This window comes from Pagrus major, chromosome 15 (genome assembly GCF_040436345.1).
Source record: "Pagrus major chromosome 15, Pma_NU_1.0".
Lineage (NCBI taxonomy): Eukaryota > Metazoa > Chordata > Actinopteri > Spariformes > Sparidae > Pagrus > Pagrus major.
This window is the reverse complement of record NC_133229.1, coordinates 2,038,547-2,063,092: the sequence shown is the minus strand read 5'-3', so window position 1 is coordinate 2,063,092 and position 24,546 is coordinate 2,038,547. Positions and strand designations below refer to the sequence as shown.

General features: G+C 39.9%; 2 protein-coding genes across 3 annotated transcripts in view; one reads left to right on the top strand and one right to left on the bottom strand.

Moving 5' to 3' along the window:
• LOC141009601 (uncharacterized) overlaps nucleotides 1-24,546 on the top strand; it is a 205,646-nt gene that overhangs the window by 27,874 nt on the left and 153,226 nt on the right. The gene's annotated exons all lie outside the window — the stretch shown is intronic.
• Nucleotides 4,617-9,793, bottom strand: rnmt (RNA (guanine-7-) methyltransferase). Of its 2 annotated transcripts, none has more exons than XM_073482598.1 (11): nucleotides 9,749-9,793; nucleotides 8,186-8,313; nucleotides 7,646-7,775; nucleotides 6,974-7,099; nucleotides 6,626-6,741; nucleotides 6,172-6,353; nucleotides 5,818-5,982; nucleotides 5,415-5,532; nucleotides 5,208-5,309; nucleotides 5,078-5,111; nucleotides 4,617-4,812 (listed from the first exon to the last, which is right to left on the bottom strand). In XM_073482598.1, exons 2-11 carry the CDS (start codon nucleotides 8,309-8,311, stop codon nucleotides 4,775-4,777), a joined length of 1,137 nt encoding a protein of 378 aa, XP_073338699.1. In that variant the 5' UTR covers nucleotides 8,312-8,313; nucleotides 9,749-9,793; the 3' UTR covers nucleotides 4,617-4,774. The 2 variants fall into 2 exon arrangements, with proteins under 2 accessions (XP_073338699.1, XP_073338698.1); XM_073482597.1 differs by having other exon boundaries at nucleotides 9,693-9,778.

The window sequence follows — 24,546 nt, the reverse complement described above, 5'->3', positions numbered from 1 at the left end:
GGTGGACGGAGAGAGCAGCCCCCGTTTCCTTCCAGAGACGGGATGATTTCCCAGTCCCCAGAGGCTGGAGACGGGATCAGTTCCCCGCCCCTAACCCCCTAACCCCCTGTTCACCAAAAACGGCGTGCACCCAGGTGTACTCCTGCTAAAACCTCTTATCCTACAGCTCTCGGCTACGGCCTGCAGCACAGGTGATGCGAGACCTGAGGAGACGGGCTGCAGCAACTATGCTGCCTTGTCTGCCTGTCTTTGCCACATCCTGTGGCGGCCCAGGAGCAATGCAGAGCGAGACACACAGGTTCTGGCTGTGGAAAACCGCTACGCCGAGCAGCAGAGGCGATGCCTCAGCAATAGTGATGCTACAAGTAGGCCAAAAGGGTGTTTTTGCCATCAATCTGGCAATAAACATGACCAACCCTCCTTTAATAATGCCTGTCTGCCTGCAAGTCAGTCTGTCTGCCTGCCTGTCTGTCTGTCTGTCTGTGTCAGTGTGTGAACTTGTTTCTTTTTGGAGGAAAAGCTAATCACAGTTTATTTGCTCATGGTTCTTCAGCCACTCTACCATACTAAGTTTTCAAAAAATTGCACCTGCATGTTGTGATACCATTTCACAAACAGAAAACATGCTACAGGACGTTACCAACATCATTTTTTCAAAAAGTTAACCTTTGCCCTTCAATGCTGGCACAACAGAAACACAGATCATGTGGAAAATATCACACAAAACATCCAGAATTACCCCAACAAGCATGCCCACGGCCGCTGGCTACGGCTTGCAGTGCGTACGGTGCCGCAGCGGCCGTAGGCGCTTGTGGTGCCCGACTGCACACCTCCGGAAGGGGAGGTCGGACGGACTCGGGTCTGGCGCCGTTGGAAAGCCGCTCCTCACTTTTGGGGGGGTGTACCTGCCCCCATCCCTCTAGCACCTTCCTTTCAAAACATATTCACCAAGAACGGCGTGCACCCAGGTGCACTCCTTCTAAAACCTCTTATCCTACAGCTCTCGGCTACGGCCTGCAGCACAGGCGATGCGAGACCTGAGGAGACGGGCTGCAGCAACTATGCTGCCTCATCTGTCTGTCTTTGCCCCCCTGCACAGAGTGCCACACTTAGATTTTGCCTGTGAAAGACTGCTACATCCTGCAGCACAGGCGATGCTCCCAAACGCTAACCCTGATTCCCATTTGACCTTTGACCTTAACCAGCCTCTGATGGGCCACCTCACTTCGCGTTGCCTCATTCTAACCGCTCTGTCTGTCTGCATGTCTTACTGCCTGCCTGCTTGTCTGTCTGCTGTCTCTCTGTATGTCTGTCTGCTGTTTCTCTGTATGTCTTTGCCCCCTCCTGTGGCCGCCCAGGAGGACTGCACAGAGCGGCACACTTAAGTTTTGGCTGTGGATCGTCGCTACGGCCTGCAGCGCAGGTGGTGCCTCAGCGCTAGTGATGCTCAAAGTGGGGCAAACCGGCTTCTTGCCCTCAATAAGGCCATAACCATAACCAACCCTCTTTTAATAATGCCTGTCTGCCTGCAAGTCAGTCTGTCGGTCTGTCTTACTGCCTGCCTGTCTGCCTGTCTGTCTGTCTGTGTCAGTGTGTGAACTTGTTTCTTTTTGGAGGAATAACTAATCACAGTTTATTTGCTCATGGTTCTTCAGCCCCTCTGCCATACTAAGTTTTCAAGAAATTGCACCTAAATGTTGTGATACCATTTCACAAACAGAAAACATGCTACAGGATGTTACCAACATCATTTTTTCAAAAAGTTAACCTTTGCCCTTCAATGCTGGCACAACAGAAACACAGATCATGTGAAAATATCACACAAAACATCCAGAATTACCCCAGCAAGCATGCCTACGGCCGCTGGCTACGGCCTACAGCGCGTGCAGTGCCGCTGCGGCCGTAGGCGCTTGTGGTGCCCGACTGCACACCTCCAGAAGGGGAGGTCGCACAGACTCGGGCCTGGTGCCGTTGGAAAGCCGCTCCTCACTTTTGGGGGGGTGCACCTGCCTCCCATCCCTCTGGCACCTTCCTGTCAATAGATATTCACCAAAAACTGCATGCACCCGGGTGCACTCCTGCTAAAACCTCTTATCCTAACCTCCTAACCCCTTAACCCTAACCCTAGTTTCCTCATCCTTTCCAATATTTTGGCCCTAACCATAAGTCCCCCACTTATAACCTAACTCTAATTACAAAAAATAAACTACACTGAATTTAGTACTTTAAAAATTAATTTGAATACTTACCTTTATTACCTGTAAAACAAAATTAATATTTATCTCAATATCTTAAAGAAGAAGACCCTGTGAGGGTCGAAATGTCACCAGACACACCTTCCTTTGTTGTTTTAAAATATATATAGATATTATTTAAAAACAATTAATACTTTTATTTCATTATTTTACATTTAATTTCTTTTTTTTTTTTTAAAAAGACACCTATGTGACGTAGCAACACCCACCTCAATGGGTGACTTTGATGATGGCTGTAAGCCTGTCCAGCGAGGCAATCGATGCCGACGGGCTCGCCAAGCGTTCCAGGACCAGGGGGGAGGGTGGATGCCGAGTGCACCCACCGTTACCTATTGTAGACGGGATAAATTCCCAGCCCTCAACTACCCAAAACTAATTCAGACCACGACTTGACCCATCTTCCCTCTCTCTGTCTGTCTCTCTCTCCCCCTCTCTCTCTCTCTCAATTCAACTCAGTTCAATTCAATTCAAAGGTGCTTTATTGGCATGAAAGTTTCAATAACAATGTTGCCAAAGCATCAAAATACAATTTGTCCAAACATTCAGACAGAACACAATAACCAATAATATGAACATTAACACAACATTAAGATTGATTTATATTAATTATATATACAGTATGTCTTCTGTGTGTGTGTGTCGGTCAGTCACTGTCCCTCAGGTTGTGGCATGTTGACACATATTGGGCAGCAGGTATGCCCTGTCTCCTTCTCCCAGGAGTATTTTAATGTTGAGAGGTCATTCAGCTCTTTGACCTCTGAGCTTACAGAGTTGAACTTAAAGAGTTAAAATAAATGTTCCTGGTTTCGTTGAATGCTTTACATTGTAGGAGAAAGTGCATCTCTGTCTCAGCCTCACCTGTCCAGCAGTGACTACATGTTGTGTTGTCTTTTGGTTGCCGTGATTGTTTGTGTCTTCCTGTTTGGATGGTCAGTTTGTGGTCACTGAGCCTGTACTTGGTGAGCATCTGTCTCTGCTTCCTATCTCTGACAGTAGAGAGATGTTCTGCTCTTCATCGTCTCTTTTTAGGGCGAGATAACGTTCTGATCCACTTTGGCTTTTAGTTTCTTCTTTCCAATGTTCCAGGCAGGTTTCTTTACATTGTGTTATAATGTGCTTTACTCTGATTGGTGTTTGGAGAGCAGTGTTGTTGTGAGGCTGGTCAGACTGTCTGAGAGGGGGCAGTTAGCCTCAGTACCAGCTGACATAGGGGGCTCTTTTCTGGGCTCAGCTCTTGAGTTTGGAGGGCTTTGGAGTGGAGGGTTTCTCTGGCTGGATTTCAGGTGGTTAAAAAGTTGAGCGTTCACTGTTGAATGTTAATTATCAGTGGGTATCTGCCTCATTCTGCTCTACATGCATTTGTTGGTGTGTTTCTGTGTGCGTGTAAAATGTGTCTGCTGAACTCTGCATGTAAAGACTCTGCTGGATGTTTGTCCCAGCGGGTTCAGCTCTGATGACTGAGTGGACCCAGACTTAACTACCGTACAGCGCAATGGGCTGGATGACACTGTCAAATATTTGAAGCCAGATTTTGACTGGAATTTAGAAATTATAAAATGTTCTCTTAATTGCATGTAGGGCTCTTCCAGCTTTTTCTTTTAGTGCGTTCACTGCCATGTTGAAACTCCTGATGCTGTAATGGTTATACCAAGGCAGCTATAACTCATGCTGTGTTCAATGATGTGATTATTTATGGTAAATTGGTGTTTTGCCGCCCAGGCCCGCGAAAGTGGTGATATACACCACTTGATGTCGCCATTTTCCTTCTTTCTTTCTTCTGTTTCGGGGGCGCAAAGGATCTTGGGATATGGGAGGCCACGAAGGATAGTAGCGGTGCATCCTCCAAAAAGAGGGAAAAGAAGGCTGCATTTGTGGGGTGCATTTGAAGGAGCCTTCGAATTGGGAGAGCCTTCGCACGGCGTTGTGACGTAGTTGGCCTCCAAATGCGTCCTTCGAAGGATGCAGCCCCTGAATTGAGACACAGCCATTGATCCAACTCAACAGCAAGTTCATTTATATACACGTTAAATAAAGTCGGACTTAAATTGCAGCCCTGGCGTCCTCCTCTTCTCTGGGTGAAGAGCTGAGTTTGTTTGTCTTTGAAAATGAAATCTAGTATTCTTTTATTTAGAATACTCGAGAATAATTTACCTGGACAGCTGCTGACACAGGGCCTCTGCGGTAGTTATTAGGGTCTGATTTGTCCCCACTCTTATGAATGGGGGAAATGAGCCCTTTGCACCAGATGTCAGGAAAACACCCCGACTGTAATACAATATTGAATAATTGAAGATCTCTCTCTCTCTCTCACTAAAGCTTGTCAGTTTCAGTTTGTTGTGATGAAGACAAAAGAAGAAGAAGTGAATTTAATGACTTTACTTCACACAGTTCATGGTTTATCAAAATCAGACTTGAAAAAGAAAACAGGTAAACACTGTACAAACAAAAGATGGCGAAGAGGTGTGCTGATGAGCAGCCGGTGAGTTCACAAACCAACGAAGAAGAGTTTGTTTTCATCATCAGGACATCTTCTGAAAGACAAACACCAGGTAGATACCTACACAGAACAGAGAGGACAGGTGAAGCTGAGTCAGGAGATGTGTTCTATTGATATAACTGTTGATGTGAATCTGCTGATCCAGGTTTAAAAACTAAAATTATTTCTTTGAAGTGCGTTTGCTTGGTTCTTTTAGATGTGACTGATATTTGACATCAATAACTGCACATCTTCATCACAGGATGATGATGAAGGCTCTGGATAAACGTGTGGACGTGTTTCAACACCTCAGATCTGAACCATGACAAACATGATGAATACTTACTGGTAGCTTCCCACTCAGATCTGCTCAGAGTCCCCTGCACACAAACAAACAACACTGTTAGACCAAACAGGATCGAACCGGACTAAACCGGACTAAACCGGACTAAAACTACGTACGTCAGAAAACCCACCAGTGGGAGTTTGACTCCAGCTCTGCCACAATGCTCTTTAGCATGGCAGTACTCTCCTCTGCTGTCTGAAGCCTGTTGACCTCTGTCCTCAGTGGGAAACGGCTGAAAATACAACAAACCATTGAAAACATAACTACATGTACATACAAGTATGTGATTATTACATGGAAACACATGTTGGATACACGTTAAAAAAGCGGTTTTTACCTCCAGAGCCATCATCTTCATCATGAGGCTGCGATGGTGCTCCTTCTTCACTTTCTCTTCAAAGAACTCAGAGAATCTCTGTTTCAAGACCAGACGCATGTTGTAACGCTTTGCCATGCTGACACAAACACAAAGAGAGAAGAGTGAGTTGAGTCAATGAAGTAGAGACACAGTAGAGTAACTTGAGTCTTTACAGTCTCCCCTTTTTTATTATTACACAAACATCTACAATGTAACTATTATAGTCCAGAACCAGCATTGACTTCTTTCATGTTGATATTAACAGAGTGCAGCTTTTGCACACCTTAGGGTCGACAAAATCCGGAACACGACTCGCGCACACAATTACCACAAACATTGCTGACATTACGATGAGGTGTTGAGATTACAAATAACTTCTCACTGTTCAAAGAGAGGAAAGTAGACGAGGAACTCTGGAACGTTGACAACATCCTCAAGGCTGAAGTGATACTGACATTTGAAGAGTGGATAGGAGCCTTTGGACTGAAAGGACACTTTAAAAACCTCATTCCCAAACGACAGAGCATCTGATGCCTCCAAACGTTTACTGCCAAAGAGGAGCAGAAAAACAAAGACAGAAGAGACGCATTAACATTGTTATTTTAAAATAATCTTTGTGCATCTTCAGTCTCACATTAACAAGCTCTCCACAAGTTCAGACAGAATTTAATTCCTCATGTGATCATTTCTCAGACTGAACACAGCAACTTAACAACATCGTCATCACTGTTCTTACACAAGTTCGAAGGCATCAGGGGTTGTTCCAATGAAGAAACCTCCAGGTTTCAGACGCTTGCAGGCATTTCTCAGCATCATGTCGGCCTTCTGTTCACTTTCAAATGAATAATGATACACAAACTGACAGCTGCAGATATCAAACATCAGCTCAGGATCGTCCAGCTTCTCTGACAAAACCTCCTGTATACACAGATCAAAGGAGTTAGAGAAACATGTCTACCGCTTGAAAGTGACTGACAAGGTGTGCGAAGAAACTACAGAGACCCAGAAGGAACACTAAGGCAACAGTTATTATTCAAAAAATAATACTTTAATCCATGACTCCAACTTTACCCCAAAGACAACCCCTGACGACTGACAGTCACTGTGTGAGGTAATAACATGATGTATCTACTGTACTTCTACATTGGTGCAGTCTGCAGTGATGACCTGATCTATGTGTCGTAGCTCACTTTAGTGCAGTCTGCAGTGATAAACTGGGCGCTGAAGATTTTGTCGTTGCTGTGACTTTTCTTCTTCATGTCTTCGTAGCGACTCTGACACTGCTCCACTGACACTCCTGCTATATCTGAAAATAAACATATTGATTATTAATTTACTTCGTGAACAACGAAAATATAGTCCCAGTAGAGTAAAGGGCAATCAGGAGTTACTTGTTGATCATTCCTTTAAACACTTAGAGTATTATTTCTGTTCATCTGAAGTAGTTATTTCTCGCTGCATCAACAGAATCACTGAGTCTCACCTGATGAGGTGTGTTTGAAGAACCTGGGAACAACTGATCAATAATCACTGATTACCTGCACAGACCAGGTGACTGATCCCTCCTCTCCTCCATTTCAGGAGGTCGCCTCCTTTCCCACAGCCAAGGTCCAACACAGACACCTGCTGAGACCCCGCCCCCCGTACCTGCTCCAGGATCTCACCTGTCAATCAAACAAACGGCCCATCAGCTTTAAAATAACTTATTTCAACAGGCTGCTGGTGATCAGTGATCGGTTTCTATATTGATCACTGTTTGTTCCTACTCTGATATTACCTAACTTATTTTCGGCTGTTATCAAATGTGCATTAGTCTGTTCCCTACTCTGCAACATGTGGAATGAATATTAAAGTGTTAATTATAAAACAATGAACATCTCTCTTCTCCACAGACTGCTCACATTAACTCTTCACATTACAACATTAAGGGAAACTACGTGTCAGTAAATGAGTTATGGTTAGGCCTAACCCCTGTTCACACCGACTGACTCACTCCGTTCACACCGACTGACTCACTCCGTTCACACCGACTGACTCACTCCGTTCACACCGACTGACTCACTCCGGTGACACCGACTGACTCACTCTGTTCACTCCGACTGACTCACTCCGGTGACACCGACTGACTCACTCTGTTCACACTGACCGACTCTCTGCTCACAGACTGACTCACTCTGTTCACACTGAACTGTTGCTTAATGATCAGTTACCAATCAGGACGCTCTTCAGCCAGTTGTTGAAGTTCCTCATGAAGAAGATTCTGCTTCTACTTCGTGCAGCCAGACCAACTTCCTGCAGACTGTTGTAGTGACTCGCCACCTTCACACTGTGATCATTCACCTGCAAGATCAATAACACTGATCATTCACTTGCAAGATCAATAACACTGATCATTCACCTGCAAGATCAATAACACTGATAATTCACCTGCAAGACCAATAACAGACAGGTAGACAGACAGGCAAGCAGACAGACAGGCAGGCAGACAGCTGCTCTCTGTCACCATATCAACACTCAGCTGTAATCAATCAGCAGACAGGCAATAGGGGGATCGTGCTCTCAGACAGGAGCGCCTCTTTAAGGAGTTGTCTGTTCTAATTAGATAAAGAGGGCAGGGATACAGAACATTTCTTTTCTCCTTCACTTCATGAGCAGGAGGAGGAGAGACATGTTACTCTACATCACTGACAGCAGCTTTGATTATCTATCCGTTCAGATCAGACTGATTGGTGATCAGACTTTAAATGTACCAGCTTCTTGTTGTGTGAGTCGTCCTCGTCCTCCTCATGTTTCCTCTTCATACCGGCCTTCTGCCCTCCTCCTCCTCTTCCTTCTCCTCCCTCCTTCACAGTGTTCATGTCAGACTGAAGCTCCATCACTGAAAACAAGAAGATGATTCAGTGAAACACGACTGTCACGTTTATGTTTCAGCTGTGATGACAACTGACTCGTTTACGATCACAGGAACATTGAAGGTGGAAACTTTGCATGAGAACTAACAGGACTTCATGTGACTACATGATATGTAATACAATGGAGGTAACAATAATTATGTATAAACCAGTGATTGATTCATTGTGTAAATAATTGACAGCTTGATCAATAATTTAAATAATCGTTAGTTGCAGCTCCAGTTTTGACGAGATGTCGACAATGAACGGTCCAGTGGGAGGACTTGATTTTATTCCAGTGGTTTATAGTGGAGACATTTTAATCACAAGTTAATTATTCTGTTATCTCTGCATTAAAACAACATTGACAGAGAATAAGAAAGTTTAACTTCAACCAATTAAGTGTAGTGAAAACAGGTAACAAACACACCTTGACTCAAACAGCTAATCACATCATTGATAACACAGTGAGTGACAGTTCATCGTTTAACAGGTGTGTTGCTCTGTAGCATCAACATGTCACACATCTACAGAAACAGGTAATAATGAAGGACAGGTGAGTCGGACTCACCTGTATGACAGGTACAGGGGCTCATTTAGAAACTTCTCACTAAACGTCTGTGTACGTACAAACAAGGAAATGAACTTACACCTGATCAATAAAACCTGAAGTTTCTTTTACTAAATCTCATGTTTTGCTGTAGATGTGACTCGTCCCGCCATCAGCTCACTCACAGCCAATCAGAAACCATCTATGCAAAGTGTTTTATGATTGATGATGTAAGGAAGCATTTATAAAAGAACCCCTGATCACTAATCAATCACAGTATTTATTGATAATAGATGGACTCGCTGCACTGATTCAGTTGGTCACTTAAAGTTAGCATTAGCATTAGCATTAGCAGTCTGTGTGGGTTAATAAGTGGCAGTATGACATCAATATTTTCTATTAGAAAAGCGCATTAATGTAATCAATCAGATCAATCAAAGATCATTTACAGTGTGCATCGATATGTCATTGACCTCTGATAAACATGATCAACAATCAGAGGAAACGACCTGTTGTTTCATCTCAGAACTTATTGATCAGTTGCTTTTTCACAGAAGACGGCATTATTCAAATCAGTGAATGGCCGCTTTCGGCTTCCGTAGAGACAGAACTGACTTTATTGAAATAATCGGGAGAAACAAACAAACAAACGCGTTTGACGTTAATCACTTCTGTTTGAACCGCTAACGTTAGCTGCTAGCAGGCTAACAGACCAACAGCTCGTGTGTTAAATAAAACAAGTGTATTCAGTCTGAACCGGAAACACGCGACCCTATATAACGGTTCTGTTGATAATAAACAAACAACCAAACTCACAGTGAACGTGACAAACAGCAGCTTTACAGCAACAAACAAACAAACAACAAACTCACGGCGCTCTGCAGACACGACGCGTGCGCTCTGGGTTACTTCCGGCTGTGCATACAGGATGTCGGCCCCCCCGGAAACAAAGAGCAGATTAAAATCGTTCTTTTGTTTTCAGAAACTTTCAGCACTGCTTCGTTTCCTATTGGTTTACAGTTAAATAATGTTATATTATTATATTTTATCATTAGCATTATATTATTCTTTCTGTTTACTGTTGTTTTGGAAACGCGAGATCTGGCTGCATGACGTCATCTGCCCACCAGAGGCCGCCAGCAGCGCTTAAAAAAAATAATTAATCCGGTTTATTTATCACGTGAATGTAATACAACTTAAAGACTGACTATTATAATAATAATAATAATAATAATAATAATAATAATAATAATAAAACGTGAGCCTCCTTTCATTCTAATAGTTGTTTATTCTAAACATCAAATATTAACACATCACAGCAAACACTTTTAAAAAAGTTAATCAATAAATACTTTCACCATTTCAATTGATAATGAATGTAACTTAGTACATTTACTCAAGTATTGTATCTAGGTACAAATTTTTTTTATTTTTTTTAAACTCTTTATTTATTTTGCTTTTTTGTTTTACATAAACAAGAGTCATTGCACAAAATGATAGAAGATGAAGAAAAAGAAAAAGAAAAAAAACAACAAACAAAAAAAAACAACAAAAAAAACAGAGTAAAGTAAAAAAGTAACAAGTGGATGTGGGGCACACCCCTCTGGTTGCAGCTTTCATCGCTGTCCATTACATCTGCTGCATATTAGGTTCTTCTTTTTTCGTATACACAAACCATTTCTGCCACCTTTGGTCCAAGGTCCCTGCTTTCATTCTGAGACAGTAAGTCAGTCTTTCCATCAAGTAAATCTCCTCAACAATATCCAGCCACTGCCCTGGACTTGGAGGGTCACTTTTCAACCAGTTTCTTGTTATGGCCTTCTTACATGCCAAGATCAATATTTTGAAAAGATACAGGTCCTTCTTTTGAATAGTATCTTCTGGAGACAAACCCAGATACAGAGTTCGGGGGTCTCTGGGTATCCTGTAAGAAAAAATCTTTTCCAGAATCTGAACCACTCTGTCCCAGAACCCCTGCAGTTTTACACAAGACCAAAAAACATGTGTGTGATCAGCACTCAACTGCCCACATTTCCTCCAACATTGCTGCTGTTCACCTATTTGTTTATTTTTGATGTGTGGTGTGATGAAAAAGCGAATTAAATTTTTCCATCCAAACTCCCTCCATCTTTTAGAGCTGGTGGAGGTTTGTTGAGTTCTGCACATAGAATGCCAATCAGTGTCAGACAGTTTAATGTTCAATTCTCGTTCCCATTTAGATTTCACATATAGTGAGTTCCTTCCATTTTGTGTCTGTAGACCTCTATATAGCTTAGAAACAATCTTAACAGGCGTACATTTATATGCATTAGTGAATACTTCAATCACTTTGTTTTCTTCTGTAGAAACTCCTCTTTTGATTACTGTCTGTATCTAGGTACAAATTTAAGGTAACTTTAAACTTTTACTCCACTACATGTTAGAGGTAAATACTGTGGAGTACTTTTACTCCACTACATGTTAGAGGTAAATACTGTACAGTACTTTTACTCCACTACATGTTAGAGGTAAATACTGTAGAGTACTTTTACTCCACTACATGTTAGAGGTAAATACTGTGGAGTACTTTTACTCCACTACATGTTAGAGGTAAATACTGTACAGTACTTTTACTCCACTACATGTTAGAGGTAAATACTGTAGAGTACTTTTACTCCACTACATGTTAGAGGTAAATACTGTACAGTACTTTTACTCCACTACATGTTAGAGGTAAATACTGTGGAGTACTTTTACTCCACTACATCTTAGAGGTAAATACTGTACAGTACTTTTACTCCACTACATCTTAGAGATAAATACTGTAGAGTACTTTTACTCCACTACATCTTAGAGATAAATACTGTAGAGTACTTTTACTCCACTACATGTTAGAGGTAAATACTGTAGAGTACTTTTACTCCACTACATCTTAGAGGTAAATACTGTGGAGTACCTTGACTCCACTACATCTTAGAGGTAAATACTGTAGAGTACTTTTACTCCACTACATGTTAGAGGTAAATACTGTAGAGTACTTTTACTCCACTACATGTTAGAGGTAAAGTACAGCGGTAAAATGACACATGAATGCAGCAGGAATATGAATCCACAAACATCACATATAAAAACACTGACAGGTAACAGATTACTGCAGAATGAGTCATTTTACTTTGAGTACTTTAGATCAATATTGCTGATAATACTGTAAAACTGTTTCTATTTGTTTGTTCCAACTTTGACAGCAGTTAAATAGAAATGGTGGACTGAGTCACAGACAGTGTTTAATAATGATGGAAACATTTAACATGTGTGTGAGTTTTAATTAGAAACACTGACTGAACTACAGAAAGTGAACTTTTAAAGGTGAATTCAAGGTGGAAGCAGCGTCGAGGAGGTTGAACCTGATTATTAACTGACGGTGTCTCATATTAACGTGTTTCTAGTGTTTTAAACATAATTAAACTATAAATTAAAGGTAAAATGAAGCCGGTCACTGTGTCTGTGAAGATGTGGTTAGTGTTGTTGTTTCAAACTACATGAGTTGATGCACACAGATTCAGTGTGCTTCAGCTTCATATCAGTTGATCCTGGATCAGTTTCACACAGTGATCCTGTCTGGTATGTCTGAAATTCATCCTGCTGATGGAGATCTGAGCGATGAGACTTATTACTGTGCTGGCAGACGCTCCGGCTCGCTGCCATCAACCATAAAGATCAGTTTCCATCCAGAAAACTAATAACTGTCTGAATTCTTCACTTTAATGAAAAGAACCAAAACACCCCAGAGGACATGTCCTCATAAAGTCGTCCTGTCTGGTCACATGACACATCAGGTAACAAACAGTAAGTTTGACCTTGAAGCAGTTTGACCTTTAACCTCAAAGTCAGCTGCTTCAGGCAGAATCCACTTATTTTATAACTCAGTACAATCAATGTCGCTCCGACGCTGCCCAACAGTTCACACTACAGATGACCAAAACAGTGACATCAAGCATCACCCCGAAGACTTAAAATAAAAAGATCCACACGCAAATTCTTTTTCATTAACCTTCAGTGGAAGTTACATCAAACTTTTAAAATTTCCAGTAAAACAATTTCTCTCTAAGCATTCGTGGATGAGATGGTGCCACCGACGTCGAGCCAACAGAGTAGTGATGGTCACAAAGCCTCCTCGATCCAAACACAACAGTTGTAGTAGATGATTCAAAGACCTTCGACAAAGACTGAAGGCTCGAATTTGACCAAAACATGTTCAACCAGGTAGCAGTGGTGGATTTACACCAATCACAGGTGGGGTTACACTCAGTGAGACGGAGACGGTGGACTACCCTGAACTGGCATAGACCGTGTTTAGCACGTGGAGACGATGAGTGTTCAGGCATCCTTCTTTCCCTGAACTGTCATTCTGTTGATCAGAGACTGCAGGCTGACAGTGTTGATCACATCGTAAATCAGAGGATGGTACTAATGGTTGGTGGTGGCCTAGAGGCTAGAGAAGTGAGTTGGTGATCAGGGGGTCACTGGTTCTAGTCTTTACCAGTCTATCCTAGTCTCTGAGGTTTTTGTCTAGTCTTTATTATGTCTGCTGGTCCTGAGTGTTAGACCAGCTCGTATCATCGGTGATGATTTCAGGCATAAAATCATGCTGATGTTCAGACATGTGGTTTTACAGTCGTCCTGTGTTTCAGGTCTGTCCTTCCTCCTGTGGGACGCCCTCAGACAGACAGAGGATGGAGGGATGGAAGGATGAAAGGATGGGAGGACTGATTAATGGATGGAAGCTCTATAAACATGTAAATCTGACCTTACTGTGTTTCAAAGCTGCAGCGTGGGCTGAATGAAGCAGTGCTGCTTTAAAAAGCTTCTTCAGCCGTTCAGTCCACTCTCCGTTTACACAGAGACGTTTTTCAGACAGAAGAGGCTTTGATACTCAAATACCACACAACCCCCCCAAAACCCCAGCACCATTATCACTGTGTGTGTGTGTGTGTGTGTGTGTGTGTGTGTGTGTGTGTGTGTGTGTGCGTGTGTGTGTGTGCGCCCGCGTGTGTGTGTGTGTGTGTGTGTGAGGGGATCTCCCGGGACAGGAGTCATTCTACCTGATTTTCCAACAGCACAGACATATACATGAACTACCTGTCTCTGTCACCGCTGGCACTTTTAGACTTAGACTTAGACAGACTTTATTGTCATTCAGTGAGCAACAAGTGAACACAGAACGAAATTTCATGTCAGAGGCTCAGCATAGAATTAAAATATGAAAGTATATCAAAAAAATATCACAATAAGAATAATAAATATCAAAAACAGAAACATACTGAAAGTGCAAATTATTGAAGGTGACATTGTTGAGTTAGGTAGTGCAAATATTTTGAGGAAACAAGGTATCCAGAATAAATGACAATTGTCACTTAGAGTTCAGCAGTCTGATGACATGGGGGAAAAAGCTTTTCTATCTGCTGTTACTGCAATTAACCTTACTATTAATAAAATAAGATAAGAATTTATTCTGACTATAGAAAATGGGCTTATACCTGATGTGTGGATGGTAGCAAATGTCACCCGTTTATTGAATGGTGGAGATCCATCAAATACCAACAATTATAGGCCGTCATCTAAATTTTCAGATTTAGTTAAGGTGTTAAAAGGGCTTATATGTAATCAAAATATTTTTTTCTCAAGAAATGGCATGTTAAATGACTTACAGTCTGTTTTTTAGAAGAAAACACAGTGCTGTCACTGCTACTGGTCTTAAATGACATTTTAAAAGAATACTGTGCTGCATTATTCTTAGACTAAAGGCTTTTCACACAGTTAACCACTCTGTTCTGCTGGTTAGCACCGGGTTGTCTTCTGTGGTTTGAAAACTACTTGAGCGGTCTGAATATACAAAATGGTGTCTCCCAGGGGTCCATCTAGGGTCCTATTGTCTTTACGATGTTCATACATAAATTGTGTTGTAATCTTAATAATATATTTCTATTATATAATATATTTATGCAGATGACACAATCATGTATCATTTTGCCTCATTGTAAGCAAGTGCGATGAATCACCTCCAATCTGCTTTAAATCTTGAGAGAAATCTTTATAAATTGAGACTTGTACTCAGTGCTTACAAAACTAAAATGATGTGCCTCTCAAGGTCGAAGAATACAGATGATGGTGCCTATCAGATCATTACTTTGAATAATCGGGTGATTGAACAGCCTCAACTTACTAATACCTGTTTTTTTTTCTTAGAAGACCAAGGAGTCCTGACTGCCATGGACTTTCCTCCACAGTCACCTGACGTTAACCCCATTCAACATTTATGGGGGCACTTGAAGAGTAAAAAAGCCAACAACCTTTGTGGAGCACTGTCAGATCATGCTGGGATAAAATGAGTCAGCAGGTTTTACACTCACTTGTAGAGTCCATGCAGCTCAAATGTATGAAGGGGGACAAACTAAATACTGACATATTCTGACATTTATGGACATTTTTCAAAGATTCTCTCCTGGTTTTGGGTTATAGTTTTTTCTTATATTATGTTGACAGTTAGTTTTTTTCTCTCTTGGATTCTTGTTTTGTTGCCCACCACTTGCTGTATGGACCCAGCAGGTAAAATTTCTGACGAAACTAAAGACTGAGGACTTCCTGTGTTTAAAAGATTTTTGGAAGAAGGTTTTCTTTCCGTTGAACATTTGAATGTTGCTCTTACTCGACACAGACTTGAGCCTCAGATTCCCCTGTAACATTATTTATATTGTGTATTTCTCACAGTGTAATAATGTCCTCACCTCAGTGTAAAACTCACAGTGGCCTCACAATGACACAACAACACAAACACTCACACACTCACACACACACAATGAGTGTTTGTGGGTTTCCTGACGTCCTCACAGTTCAGGGAATCCCCCCGTAACAAACACTCACAGTGAGCCTGAACATTAGCAGGTGGTCGAGTTACATCAGAACACTGAACCCTCCAGACTGAGATCCCTCTGATAGAACCTGAGGAACAATCAGAGCAGAACAATGACGCTTCACCTGGAATACCTGGACCGGGTCCTGGATATGAGGGTTAGGGTCAGACTGAAGTCTCAGTCTGACGGAGGACAGAGACTTTCTGTGGGACAAATCACACACACACACACACACACACACACACACACACACACACACACACACACACACACAGGTAGTTCAGAGTTAAAGCATCATACATGCAGCAGGACTTCACCTGTCAGCACTGTTAGTTCACCTGTTCACCAGTAGGAGATGTGTACAGGTGAAGTCAGGTGACTTTCTTTATATATTTACATCACAGTTTCTCTTCAGAGGCTTTACAATCTGTACAGTACACGGCACCTTCGGCCCTGAGACATTCCACTGGGATATCAGAGAACGTTTCTGTTACGTGAGAACATCAGAGAATGTTCCTGTAACGTGAGAACATCAGAGATTGTTTCCGTAACATGAGGACATCAGAGAACATTTCTGTAACATGAGAACATCAGAGAACATTTCTTTAACATGAGAAAATCAGAGAACATTCCTGTAACGTGAGAACATCAGAGATTGTTCCTGTAATGTGAGAACATCAGAGAACATTTCTGTAACATGAGAACATCAGAGAACGTTTCTGTAATGTGAGAACATCAGAGAACTTTTCTGTAATGTGAGAACATCAGAGAATGTTTCTGTAATGTGAGAACATCAGAGAGCATTTCTGTAACATGAGAAAATCAGAGAACATTTCTATAACATCAGAGAACATCAGAACATTTCTATAACATCAGAGAACATCAGAGAACTTTTCTGTAATGTGAGAACATCAGAGAACATTTCTGTAACATAAGAACATCAGAGAACATTTCTATAACATCAGAGAACATCAGAGAACATTTCTGTAACATCAGAGAACTTTTCTGTAATGTGAGAACCTCAGAGAATGTTTCTGTAATGTGAGAACATCAGAGAGCATTTCTGTAATGTGAGAACATCAGAGAACATTTCTATAACATCAGAGAACATCAGAGAACATTTCTGTAACATGAGAACATCAGAGAACATTTCTATAACATCAGAGAACATCAGAGAACATTTCTGTAACATGAGAACATCAGAGAACATTTTTATAACTTGACATCAGAGAACATTTCTGTAACGTGAGAACACCAGAGAACTTTTCTGTAACGTGAGAACATCAGAGAACCTTCCTATAACTTTTTTATAACATGAGAACATCAGAGAACATTACTGTAACGTGAGAACATCAAAGACTGTTTCTGTAACGTGAGAACATCAGAGAACGTTTCTGTAATGTGAGAACATCAGAGAACATTTCTGTAACATGAGAACATCAGATAACATTTTTATAACTTGAGAACATCAGAGACCATTTTTATAACTTGAGAAGATCAGAGAACATTTCTGTAACATGAGAACATCAGAGAACATGAAACACGTTGACAACATGTTGGTCTTAAGTCACTGAGTTGATGTTCGGGGTCCTCACAGAAACTGAAACACTGACACTGACCTCTGTGGGCGTCTTCACCTCCTCTAACTAAACATTAACACAGAAACCTGAAACTGACACACACACACACACACACACACACACACACACAGACACACACACACACACACTCCCTCTCTCTCTCTCTCTCTCTCTCTCTCTCTGTCTCTCTCTGTCTTGGTGACATTTAGGCTGATATATAAATCACCAGGCCGGACGTTCAGAGCCAGAAGATTCCTGCAGTGCAATACTGAAGTACTGTAACCTGTCTGCCTACCTGTCTGCCTACCTGTCGTACTGATCCAGGGAACTGTCTGACCTCGCAGCATCATGCTCACCAGGTACGTCCATGTTTGTTTCAGTCAGATTACTCTGTAAAACAACGATAATGTTACACACTGCAGAATGTTGAATGAATGAACATGATGTTCCACAGTCAGGAAGTAAACAAACACAATCAGTCAGGAAGTAAACAACCTGAAATAGGATCAGATGGTGAGACAGAAGCAAGTGAAAATATCTTCCAGCATTTTATTCATTCTTAGAGTTACATTACTGTTTGTATCAACAACTGAGTTCACAGTGTGTGTGTGTGTGTGTGTGTGTGTGTGTGTGTGTGTGTGTGTGAGAGAGTGTCTGTGCATGTGTGTGTGTCTGAGTGCGTGTGTGTGTGTGGTTAGCAGCCTTCTGTGCAACATGTATTAAATCTTTTGTCTCTTCTGGTTTATGAAATGTGTATTTCTGATGTGAAATGATCCATTTAAATTCAAATTCAGACACATTTACAAATAAAATAATTTAATGTTTGATAATAATTATAATGAATAAGTGATGTGACATCAGAGGTGTTTCATCACTTACTGACTGCTGATTGGCTGCTACAGAGAGGTTAAATCAGTGTTTGTGTGTCTGTAAATATAAACCTTTCTGAACACAATCAGAGAGATCAAATTTAAGTTCCAAGCTCTACTTATTAGTCTTATTATGAAATGAGACATCAGATTGATGATACTGATCACACAGATGTTTCCTCTCTGTTTGAACTGATAATAAATCAATAAAATCAGTCTCTCTGCCCGGGGTTATTGATGTTGGGTGTTTGTTACTGAGGTGGACCAGGTTGTGTCAGTACTGAACCTCTTCAGTACACAGCTGCCTGGACTCTAATCCACTGGTCTGCCGGCGCCCTCCTCAGGCTGCAGACGTCATTACAGCGACAACATGAACAAAGAACACACTGATGATTTATTTGAAGTCTTTCCATCTAGCGCCACTGTCAGGAGGAACATCAAACTGAGCTTTTGTTTTGTTTTTTTGTTATGTTTCACTTCTGTAACTGGCCAATCACAGGGCAGCCTGAGGCAGAGTCAAAATGAAAATACAGAAACAACTGAGCGTTTAATGTGACATCTGTAAGTTTCTCAGTCTGAAGGATGTGTTTGTTGCAGGAACGTTGTTGTTCTGTTCTCTCTGTTCGCCCTGCTGGTGGAGGGCGACCTGGACTCAAACGGTGAGATCTAACTAATATCTGTTCTGATTGATCATCAGATAAAAATAGTATTACAGTTTGATTGACAGGTCATTTGACTGAGGTATTGATGTTTAATGAAGCATTTTGTGTTTGCAGATGCTGGAATACAAGCCATGTCGACAGGTAGGTCACCTGTCTGGCTCTCATCACTCATACCTGAAATGTTTGTATGTAGTCTAACCTGTCGATCTTCTGTCTGTCAGATAAAGACTCCACATCTGACGAAGCCCCCACAGGTGAGTCAAAAGTTTTCAACTTCTAAAAAAGGGTTAGGGTTTTTTTAAAAAGGTGTTTTTTGGTATATAATGATAAAGTTTTAGTCTGAAAACACTCACAGATATTTTACTAGAAGTCAAATAAAATGGGTCTCAGAAGGGGTTAACCCGAACCCAGAATGGTTCCCTGAGGAACTCAATTAACATCAGGTGTCAGTCGGTCAAAACTCAGGTAAACTAATAAAAACTGTTTTCCAACATGAGGTCAGCGATAAATCAGTGAAATGACATAAGTTCTCAAGTCTGATGATTGAAATGGTTTGACTTGTATATGAAATCTGTTTAGTAAATCTCTTTCATATAAAAGTGAACAGTTTTCCCATATTGTCAGTTTAGTTACTGTTGAGTTTAACATCCACAGAAACTGTGACTCAGGTATGATGCTGTTTTGTTGTTATTGTTGATGAGGTTGACTTTGTGTTGTTTCAGAGAGTATGAACGCCGTCTCTCCTGATCAGCCTGGTAAGTTCACATCTGTAACTCTGCAGAGAAATACCAAACACAATCTTTTTTTTTATTTCCATAACTACTAGAGAGACATTATGGCAGCACAAGGACATCGCTTTTACACAAACGAGACAAACACTTGAAAGTGGGGCGATTATGAATGAGTCATGTCAAACACAATCAGCAGCTCCTCTCAGCTTTACAGAGTTTAATACGAAGTTTCAGCTCATCGTTTATCTGTCCAGACATAACTTTACTTGTAGTTCACTCTCAGCACTCTCATAGCATCATTTTCAGAGTCAAAGCTGTAAAAAGCCACTGTACACTTCCTGTAGAGCAGCAAACAGCAGACAGACACAGTTAGAGATTTGCTGGTGAACAAAGTGCAGCTGAAGAGACGGATACTTGCCTGAGGAGTTGGTGGAGAACAAAAACAGAGCTAAAAGAGAGAAAATATCAAAGTGAGAATCATCAGGTGAAAAAAACACGACTCCACATGAATCATCATGTTGATCTGTAACTGCTAGATGTGGAAATAAACAACTGATTGATGATAATTTCAACAAATCAACTTAAAACATGATGACATGTTATTGTTGTGTTTTCTGCTGTGGACAAAACAGAAACTTTATTCTTTATAAATCATTTAATAATAAGTCAGCAGACTTAAATAAAAAGAACAATTCTCACATGTTTAATTTAGAGATAGGATGAACTAATGAATGTCAAAATAATGTCCAACAATAATGTCAAAGTAGAAATACTCTGCTCACAGCAGATTTCCGCTGGTTAGTAGTTGAGACCAGTCCATGTTGAGCATTTAAACCAAAACTTTTCACACAGACACACAGGAATCACAATTCATCAATCTTTTGATAAATTAATCTTCAGAATTAAATTAAGGCACAAAAATAAAGAACAGACCAGTTTGTTATAAATGTCATCCGTCAGTTGATTCTGGAGTCGTCACTAAATAAATATGTGAAATTATGTGAAAAAAATAACAAACAGCCTCCAACTGTACAGAGAAGAAAATCCTTTCAGCAAAAACATGTAATACGTCGTTTTAATGACTAGTTATTAATAACTAGTAGTTTACCTAAATCTGCTGCCAAACACACGAAGCTGATGAGGAATACAATTTAAACCCTGATGAAAAGCGTGTGTGTGATATCCACTCAAAGCTTCATCCAGAGATCTATTGATAGATATTGTTTTAGTTAACATGTTGTTCACCAGGACCAAATAATAATAATGATAATAATAAGAAGAAGAAGAAGAAGAACAACAACAACAACAACAACAACATAAAAAACTCAGGCAATAGTAATAATAATAATAATAATAATAATAATAATAATAATAATAATAATAATAATAACAATAACAATAATAATAATAATAATAATATAAACCTAGATAATAATTGTTATTTTGTTAATTGTTACACAGTTCAAGAACATTTGTATGATTTAAAACTTGTTTTAAATGCTGACAAAAATAAAGTTGTGCTGTTCTCTAATACAAAATCAAAACCACAAAATCTGCCCTCAATCCTCTCTTCTCAGGGTTTGAAAATTGAGTGTGTTTCCAATTACAGATATCTTGGGATATTAATTGATGAACCCCTCTCTTTCGCAAATCATATTCAGCAGCTGGTAAAAAGATTGAAACTGAAACTGGGTTTTTATTTTAGGATCAAATCCTGCCATTCTTTTAAATCAAAAAAGAGACTGGTTGCTGCCACTTTTATGTCTGCTCTGGACTACGGTGATGTTGTATATATGCTAGCCTCGTCTCAAAGCTTACATGCTCTTGACACTGTGTATCATGGAGCTCTGAGGTTCATCACTGGTTTTAAAGCGCTTACTCATCACTGTACACTGTATGAACGGGTTGGATGGTCCTCCTTATCAATACGTAGACTGAGACACCTGCATATTCTCACTTACAAGGCAATCTTTACTTCCTTCTTACCTTTTGTCCTACATTAACCGAAGTAATTCTGGGACTTACAATCTTCGGTCTCAGGATTTGTTCTTGCTGTCTGTCCCAAAAGTCAGAACTGAACTGGGAGATTTTTAATCTCAGTGAGTCTTTTCCTGGTTAAATAAAGGTTAAATAAAATGAAATCAAATTATTATTATTATTATTATTATTATTATTATTATTATTATTATTATTAAATAAACCTAGATGATGATAATAATAATAATAATAATAATAACAATAATATTAATAACATAAACATAGCTGACAATAATAATAAGAACATAGATAATAATAATAATAATAATAATAATAATAATATAAAAACATAGATGATAATAATAATAAACTTATTTATGAAGCACCTTTCAAAAACAAAGTAACAAAGCGCTTTCCAATAACAACAATAGTGAACACAAAAAAAAAAAACCCTGAGCGTAAGATATTAACATGATAACAGATCACTGAATAATGATAAACAATGATTTGTTTCAGATACCAGCAGCTCCAGTTCAGAGGCTGCAGACGGTGAGAACACAACAGAGGTGTATAGAATGCATACATCCATGACATCCATGACATACAGACAGACAGACATACATTGCATACATACATCCATCCATGACATACATACATACAGACAGACAGACAGACAGACATCCATGACATACAGACAGACAGACAGACAGACATGACATACATACATACAGACAGACAGACAGACAGACATGACATACAGACAGACAGACATACATTGCATACATACATCCATCCATGACATACATACATACAGACAGACAGACAGACAGACATCCATGACATACAGACAGACAGACATACATTGCATACATACATCCATCCATGACATACATACATACAGACGACAGATATGCATACACAAGCTAAGATAATCCTTTATTTGTCCCACAATAGGGAAATTGTACTTACGTACATACATTACATACATTACATACATTACATACATTACATACGTCCATGACATACATACATACCAGAATCAGAATCAGAATCAGAATTCCTTTATTTGTCCCGCAAATGGGGAAATTTCTTTGTCACAGCAGCCAAAGGACAGTTATTACAAGAAACAATAATATTTACAATATGAACACTGTAGTAATATTTACAATATGAACAGTGTAATTATAAACAGTGTGGTACTTTTTATTTACAAATAATAATAAATATGGGTATTTAAAAATTGTCCAGTTAGTGCAAACCAAAATGTATATGGATATGTGTAGAGTTTTTTATGGCACAGTGCACATGTGAGGTCTACTGGGAGCAGTGCTGGTTGTACAGTCTAACAGCAGCAGGAAGGAAGGACCTGCGATACCTCTCCTTCACACACTTAGGGTGAATCAGTCTGTCGCTGAAGGAGCTGACCAGTGCAGTGATAGTGACCTGCAGGGGGTGGGACTCCTTCACCAGCAGCGATGACAGCTTATTCATCATCCTGCTCTCTCCCTACACCTCCACTGGGTCAAGAGGGCGTCCCAGGATGGAGCTGGCCTTCTTGATAAGTTTGTCAAGTCTCCTCCTGCCTGCTGCCAAGATGCTGCTGCTCCAGCAGACTACACCATAGAAAATGGCTGATGCCACCACAGAGTCATAGAAAGTCCTCAGGAGTGCCCCCTGCACCCCACAGGACCTGAGCTTCCTCAGCAGATGGAGTCTGCTCTGACCTTTCTTATATGTTGCTGCAGTGTGATCAGTCCAGTCCAGTTTATTGTTCAGGTGAACTCCCAGGTACTTGTAAGACGTCACCATCTCAATGTCCGTTCCCAGGATGTTCACCTGTGTGCAGGGTTGTTTGCGCCTGCGGAAATCCACCACCAGCTACATACAGACAGACATACATTACATACATACATTCATGACATACGTATATACAGACAGACAGATATGCATACACAAGCTAAGATAATCCTTTATTAGTCCCACAATAGGGAAATTGTACTTACGTACATACATTACATACATTACATACATTACATACACACATACATACATACATACATTACATACACACATACATACATACATACATTACATACGTACATTACGTACATTACATACATACATACATACATACATACATTACATACATTACATACACACATACATACATACATACATTACATACGTACATTACGTACATTACATACATACATACATACATACATACATTACATACATTACATACACACATACATACATACATACATACATTACATACGTACATTACATACATTACATACATTACATACACACATACATACATACATACATTACATACACACATACATACATACATACATTACATACGTACATTACGTACATTACATACATTACATACACACATACATACATACATACATTACATACACACATACATACATACATACATTACATACGTACATTACATACATACATACATACATACATACATTACATACGTACATTACGTACATACATACATTACATACATTACATACATTACATACACACATACATACATACATACATTACATACACACATACATACATACATACATTACATACGTACATTACGTACATTACATACATACATACATACATACATACATTACATACATTACATACACACATACATACATACATACATACATTACATACGTACATTACATACATTACATACGTACATTACATACATTACATACATACATTACATACATACATACATTACATACATACATACATACATTACATACATTACATACATACATACATACATTACATACATTACATACATACATTACATACATACATTACATACATACATACATTACATACATTACATACATACATACTTACATTACATACATACATACATTACATACAAACATACATACATACATATATAGAGGGACATATATTTGG

Bases quoted from the DNA above. Each gene is read 5' to 3' on its own strand.
- rnmt (XM_073482598.1), bottom strand. From the start codon at position 8,311: ATGGAGCTTCAGTCTGACATGAACACTGTGAAGGAGGGAGGAGAAGGA. The intron at 5,983-6,171 runs GTAAGAACAGTG...CCTCTTTGGCAG, and splicing joins CCTGATGCCTTCGAACTTGT to TAAACGTTTGGAGGCATCAG. The intron at 4,813-5,077 runs GTAAGTATTCAT...TGTTCTGTGTAG, and splicing joins ATCTGAGTGGGAAGCTACCA to GTATCTACCTGGTGTTTGTC.